The sequence below is a fragment of the Gopherus flavomarginatus genome, chromosome 11, assembly GCF_025201925.1.
Source record: "Gopherus flavomarginatus isolate rGopFla2 chromosome 11, rGopFla2.mat.asm, whole genome shotgun sequence".
Lineage (NCBI taxonomy): Eukaryota > Metazoa > Chordata > Testudines > Testudinidae > Gopherus > Gopherus flavomarginatus.
Window position 1 is genome coordinate 36,609,874 of NC_066627.1, and position 7,204 is coordinate 36,617,077.

Genomic DNA, 7,204 nt, shown 5'->3' on the forward strand with positions numbered 1-7,204 from the left:
AATATTGACACTCGTCGGCCTTTGTACAACACTTTAAGAACTACAGATGAAATCTACAGACATCACAAGCCTCAGAGGCAATGGATCCAGCCCATACTTGTCTCTATTAGCCACATCTGGCCACTTGCTGTCCCCACAGCTGGACGCTGCTGAGTGGCTTGGGTTGGGGAAGGAGAAGAAAAGGGCTGAAATCTGGGGAAGAAGGACAAGGGTGGAGCTGGTGGCTGCTTTTTCCTCCTCTCTGAGTACAGATTGGATCAGGCAGGGGAGAGACTCAAGGGTTTATGCCCAGACTGGTACATGGGCAGACGCAGTGTCTCACTGTGCATGCATTTGTGTCTATGTCCTCGGGTCACACCAGGGTTGATTACCAATCCTGTGACATCTCCTAGAGATTTGACAACAGCTGGAGAGAAGAAAGGAGAAGGCTGCGCTCCCTTTCTCCGACTCAGATCTTTCCCTCCCTTTAATGATGGTGAGAATAAGTCCCCTCTGCTCAGAAGCCAGCCCTGTTTTTCTTATGAATGACTAGGTCAGAGTCACACACACCAAGTGCCTCCCGCGGAGCTAGAGGCGGTAGTTTACGATTACAACTGTACAAAGTGTGCACCAGGTGGCAGCCAGCCAGCCAGTGACGTTCCTGTTGCCATGGGATCCACCGCCCCTATAAATAACAGCAAAGGAACTTTCCTAAGTCAGAGACTTTAGGACTCAGGGACCTAGAACCAGATGGTCCGGAGGAGAAGCAGCAGCCGTCGCCGCAGCAGGATCTGAGCCAGCCCAGGTGGGCAGCACAGCTGGGAAGCCGGACCCAGCACTAGAGACTGAGGCAGGAGTTGCAGGCCCCCCACGTCACCTTTGGCAGCTTGATCCTGTGGCTGGGGGGGCCCCCCTGCGCTGTCTCCTCCTCCCTGCACCCCCCCTTTGCTTTCATGCAACGCCTGGTGGCCTGGGACCCAGCATGCCTCCCCATCCAGCCTCCCGCCTTTAAATCCATGGAAGTGGCTAATTTCTATTACGAGGCGGACTGTCTGGCTGCTCTGAGCAAGGTGCACCCGCGGGCGGCAGGGGGCCGCTCCATGACTGAGTTCACCGTAGGGGACCACGAGAGAACCATCGACATCAGCCATTACCTGGACCCCTTAGCATCCCAGCCGCCGCCGCCGCCGCAGCAGCCTCCTCCCGCAACAGCAGCAGCAGCAGCAGCAGCAGGGGGCAACTTTGAGCCTCCCTGCAGCAGCAGCCAAGATTTCCTCTCCGACCTCTTCTCCGAGGACTATAAAGGCGGCAGCAAGAAGCCCGACTACACCTACATCAGCCTGCCCAGGCACTGCCACCCGGGCGCCGGTCAGGGCCACAAGCCGGGGGGGCTGCTGACCTGCTTCCCGCCCCAGATCGTGGAGACCAAAGTGGAGCCAGTCTTCGAGTCCCTGGACTCTTGCAAAGGGCCCCGTAAGGAAGAAGGGGGCGCGGGGCCGGGGCCGGGGGGCATGTCCTCCCCCTACGGCAGCACCATGCGCTCCTACCTCGGTTACCAATCGGTGCCAAGCGGCAGCAGCGGCAACCTGTCCACGTCGTCCTCTTCCAGCCCCCCCGGCACCCCCAACCCCTCCGATTCCTCCAAATCCGGCGGCGGAGGCTACGCCGGGACCCCTGGGGGCAAGAACAAGTCCAAGAAGAGCGTGGACAAGCACAGCGACGAGTACAAGATCCGCCGGGAGAGGAACAACATCGCGGTGCGCAAGAGCCGGGACAAAGCCAAACTGCGCAACCTGGAGACGCAGCACAAAGTCTTGGAACTGACCGCCGAGAACGAGCGGCTGCAAAAGAAAGTGGAGCAGCTCTCCCGGGAGCTGAGCACCCTCAGGAACTTGTTCAAACAGCTGCCCGAGCCCCTGCTGGCCACATCAGGCCACTGCTAGCCCCACCGCTGGACACTGCTAGAGCCGCAGTGGTTGGGGTTGGGGGGGGAGAGAGGGGGGAGAAAGGGCTTGAATTTGGGGAAGGATGGGGGAGGGGATTGGTGGCAGCTTTTCCCCTCCCCTATGAGGACAGATTGGATCGGGGCGGGGGAAGTAATGGGGAGAGACTCAAGGTTTTCGTTTTGTTGTTGTCTTTTATTTGCAATTTGGTGGAAGAAACTTCCGCCGCAGCCTGTTTGTCCTAGGAGAGGGACTCTCCTGGCGGGCGCCAGGGTCCTCAGCACCGTGTGGCGGAATGACAGTTGCTGATGGTAATTTTTTTTTGTAATGTTACAGTCCCACCGAGCTCCCCTTTCCCCGAAGCGGTCTCTCTGCAGAGTTTGTTGAATGTTCGTGTTATTTAAAACAGAGCGAGAGAGGGAGAGAAAAAGCAGAGAGTGATGCAATCCTTTAAACATGGCTGGGAATGCTGTGTACACATGATGCAATCTCGTGTAACTGTCAGTCATGAATTGAGTAATCTGTTAAAGATGTTCCTGCGGGGTTTTTTTTTATTATAAAGAATATTTCTATAAGAAAAAACACATATGTATATTTTGGGATCTATAAACGTTCTTGCTACATTTGAAGCATTAATGAACAATTTTAATAAACTTTATGGCTAGGAAAAAAAGGAAACTTGTTTTATTTTAAAGGCACTTTAAAGCCAGAATGAAATCAGTTGAAATGCCAGCTCGATCCGGCTGTGTCAGGAATCAGGGCTTTCTGTTGGCCTTTTGACTTTCTCTGTGACTCAGCAAAAAAACGGGAGAGAACCAGAGAAGAGCGGGGGTGGGAGCTTCAGCCAGTCCCCCTTGCTGCCTCACTCTAATCCCTTGAGTTAAATGCTGCTTGGGATTTTTTGCAACACTCATAACTCTCAACATGCCAAGACCCAGATGTGCCATCCAAACCATGAAAAATGTTTGAGGGAGTCTCTCCAAGCGAGGGATGAGGTTAAAGCGTGGGATGGGCTGGGGAAAAGAAAAAGTAAAGGAGGAAGCTTGAAATGAGGAGGAATTCTTTCTTTAAAGCTCAAGTTCTTGCCTCCTCTCAGTTTCTGACTCAGCATTTCTGATGTCTGTGATTTACAGCAATGAATAGTGATAACATGGCTTTTTTTTTTTTGTTGGATGGTGGTAAATTTGGGCCAGCAATGAGGGACCTCCCTCTCACATAACTAGGCCCAGTGATAAATGTGTGAACAACTCTCTCTATAATTTCCTACTGAGCCTTCTTTTTAAAATGTTTCTCTAAAAGAAGCTGCTGAGATGGTTGAGTTTTTGAAAGGTGGGTGTCTGGTAATGGTGGTGGTAGTGAACAGGGTCAGGTATGTGGTTTAGGGTAAAAGTTAGGATATAGGAGAATGTTTGTATGGAGCCATAAGAACTTTGTGACAAAGATAATAGAGACTCTGCCAGCAGATGTACCATGTGGGATTTGTCAAAGCCTGAGAGTTACACCTGACTTTCTATAGTTTGCTCTTGTGTACGTGCCTGTAAAACATTACGACAGCCTAGAGCCGATTACGTGCAGGAGTGGGTACATGTTCGAGTCTTAGCATTTTCCAGCATACTAGGCCTCCTCTAAGCACATCCATCTTCTAAATCCAGATGTCGAAAACTACCAGGAAAGAATTTCCTTAACCCCTCTATACTGTGCTTTACAGTAGGGCACAAATGTCCTGTTTCTTTAAGGGTGTGGATTTGAACTTGCTGCCTGTTATATATTTTACTGTAAAGGATGGTGATTGGGAGTGGATGTGGAGCAGCCTTAAATTTGGTGTTTGTTGATACTGATTTTACTCATAAAATATGTGGTTTAGGAGGGAGTTGTTTTTCATTTTCAGTCAGAGTGATCACATCCTCCTCAGGCAGGGAAAACTAGAGTCCACAGTGGAGTTGATCAAGTAACTCTCTGTTCATGCAAATCTCTCATAGCCCTCAGCAGGAGCTATGCAAGAGTAAGGAGTGTGGGATTAGATTAGTGCAGCTGTATTTTCCTTTTGCTTTGCAGTTTATACAAAGTAATTAAGGGACTTTTCTGAGCCCTAGAATCAGGCTTTTGGGGGTTATCTAGTCAACCCTCCTGCACTGTGGCAGGTTCGCTCCTTGCAGGCTGGATGGATGTAAGGTCTTGCCTTGAATCTACCTAGTGATGGTGATTTCCACAACCTCCCATTACCACTGGTTCCACTGTTGAACTGTTATCCTAGTTACAAAACTTATGCTAATATTTAGACCCTATTCTTTTCTCTGCAGTGAAGGACCATTTGTTATCAAACTTGTAAGGGATAGCTCTGAGTTACATGGGAGGACTGCTGGCTTTAGAGTTGCTGAACGAAGGGCTGGAAATATCGCTAGGAACATTTCTTATTTCATTTATAAAGGACAAAATTTCTATCCAAATCTTTGTGTTGCGGGCAGATGTGAGGGGGAATGGAACTGAAAGAGAAGACATATTAAAGATCCTAATATTTGTTTAAAATAACATTATAAATCAGTGGGCCAGATTCCAGCAGTGGAGTTGCACCAGAGATGATCGATGGGCTAACCCGTTGCCTTTAAGCCTGGACTTGCTATAATTTAACTGGGACCCACACCGCTGTAATCAAGACAGATTGACAGGGGTACTGGAACAATTTTTATAGTGGGGGTGCTCAGACCCATTGAATCAAACTGTAAACACTGTATATAATGGAAACCACTTCAAGTCAGGGGGTGCAGGAGCACCCCCCCCCCGCATCCCTATTTCCAGCATTTATGCAGATTGATATAAAGACTACTTGGATTATTGCTACAGAATCTAATGCCTCCCTTAATTTGGACCATGTGTAACTCAGCTGGGATGTATCAGTGCACCACTGAGCTTTGGTGAGGTAGGTTCAGTATTACTACCCCCAGTTTACAGATAAAAACTGAGGCAAAATGTTGTGATTTGCCATAGGCCCCAGAGGGCATCTGTGTCAAAGCCAGGATAAGAATTCCTGAATCCCTGGTTCTGTGTGTTTTATCCAGCCACCTACCTTACAACTGAGCAGCTTTGCAATGATTTTAGGTGTGTATGGGTCATGGAATATTAGTCTTCAGAAAAAATATCTCACAATTAAAAGATTTCGTAGTATAATATATGCAGGGACTGTTATCTGTGGGAAAACAGAAACAAACAAACAAACAAACAAAGCAATCTGTGCAATTCATTGAAGTAGGATCACAGCAGAGAAGTGGGGACCATCCCCGTCCAAACCTAGCTCATTCTCAAATATTGATCTAGAGTCCCATTAAAAATAAATTTCTGCTGATTGAAAACAGAGCCTCATGCACCTCACATGTCACTTTGCTCTGTCTCTTCTGCTTCGCTGTGTTGAGGACACTCATTGAGGAGCCAAATATATTTTGGGGTGTGATCCTGGAGTCTATATGCAAGCAAAACTCCCATTGAAGTAAAGGATCCGGATGAAACCCGTGAGCACAATTTTGTCTCCTTTGAAATACGTGTGTACCATTCAGATTTCAGCCTTTTCCCCCCAAGTTATCATTAACACTTTTTTTTTCTACCAGTTCATGCTTGCTGACCCCAATGGGGTTTTGCTGGGGTAGGAGATAGCAGAATTTCCCCATCTTTAGAAATAAAATATTCCTAATGAGAACATACAATCCCTGCCATATACATTCTGTTTCTAAAGGATTCTAAATCCCACTTCTGAATCTGCTACACCAGTTGTTCTCAACAGGGGCCCAGAACCCCTGGGCGGCCACAGAAGGTTTCAGGGGGTCTGCCAAGCAGGACCAGCATTAGATTTGCTGGGGCCCAGGGCAGAAAGCTGAAGCTCGACCGCGTGGCCTGAAGCCCAGGGCCTTGAGCCCCGCCCACCCAAAGCTGAAGCCTGAGTAACTTAGCTTCACAGGGCCCCATGTGGCATGGGGCCTGTGCAGTTTCCCTGCTTGCTACCCTCTAACACTGGCCCTGGCTTTCATATGCATAAAAACAGGTGTTGTGGCACAGGTGGGCTGTGAAGTTTTTATAGTATGTTGCGGAAGGCCTCAGAGAGAAAAAGGTTGAGAACCCCTGTGCTACACCATTTCGATTCAGTGGTATTTAATTCCACAACAGAAAATCCATTCCTCAAAATGTATTGTTTAAATAAACATAATTTAAAATATTAACAAGTTCTAACTTTTAAGCAAGTTATCTGTCAATCTGTCTACCTTGTACTACACTTGTCACCATGGCATCTGCGTGTCACAGATATTTTAGCAATAGTTTTCTGCATTGCTGATCATATATGCTGTTGCTTCACATTCTAAAGATGCTTAACTTGCATTGCCCTCCATTAGTTACCCTTGAAATTTGCAGCAGTAGGAGTTATTGTTAAAAATTACCCTTGTTTGTGTCTGCATTCATTTTTTTCCTGTGTCACATGAATAAATGCAATCTTACAAACATGCACAAAAAGATTATTGGAAGGGTCAGTCGTATATTAATTTAATAACAACAGGTTTGTCTTCTTGAAATCATGTGAGAGCCATCAAATATCTAAAAAAACAGCCCAAGGAAACTATAAATGAGGCCGTATAACTAAGTTTGGATGACTGAGATTTACCCTTGCAATCATAGTAGTCGTCAATTAGAAGGAAGGATGCTGCAACTCAAAATAATATCTGCTTTAAGAAACCGGGAAAAAAAAATTGGAAGCCAGATTATACCTCATCAGTTAGGTTTATACTCTAACTTCAGGATCCAATTATCTCCCTGCACCATGTGCAGTCAGTCACATACATACAAAGTGAATGTAGAACATGAATAAATCAAAAGGGTAGGATTTGCATCCAGTTTGCCATGATATAACTACACAACATGTAGAGGGCAGTGATGGCTTGGGCCCTAACTTCTTTTGCTACATAAAAGTCCTCCTAAACATTAGAGCTGGATGAAATAACGCAAACAAAATCCTATGAATTTTTAAATAAATTCTGTTTGCACCCTTTTATGTTTGCTTTGCGCAAATATTCGAGAGACAGTTTTATCAGCACAAATTGATGTGTTTCAAATTTGCATGAACCAATGTGAACAGAAAGTAGAGTTAAATTCACACACAACCACAAGTATTTGGGCTGAAAATACTTATCATCCAATCAGGGAACAAGAACACTACCACAAACTTAACTGACCAATCACAACTAAACAAATCAGCTCAAGTTTTGAATATTTGTGATCAGTCCATAAAGGTAAAAAAGAAAAGT

At 46.5% G+C, this 7,204-nt stretch overlaps 1 protein-coding gene across 1 annotated transcript; it reads left to right on the forward strand.

Moving 5' to 3' along the window:
- Nucleotides 1-621: 621 nt before the first annotated feature.
- Nucleotides 622-2,551, forward strand: CEBPB (CCAAT enhancer binding protein beta). Its single transcript, XM_050918146.1, has one exon. The coding sequence runs from the start codon at nucleotides 933-935 to the stop codon at nucleotides 1,920-1,922; it is 990 nt and encodes a 329-aa protein (XP_050774103.1). The 5' UTR covers nucleotides 622-932; the 3' UTR covers nucleotides 1,923-2,551.
- The last annotated feature ends 4,653 nt before the right edge of the window (nucleotides 2,552-7,204 follow it).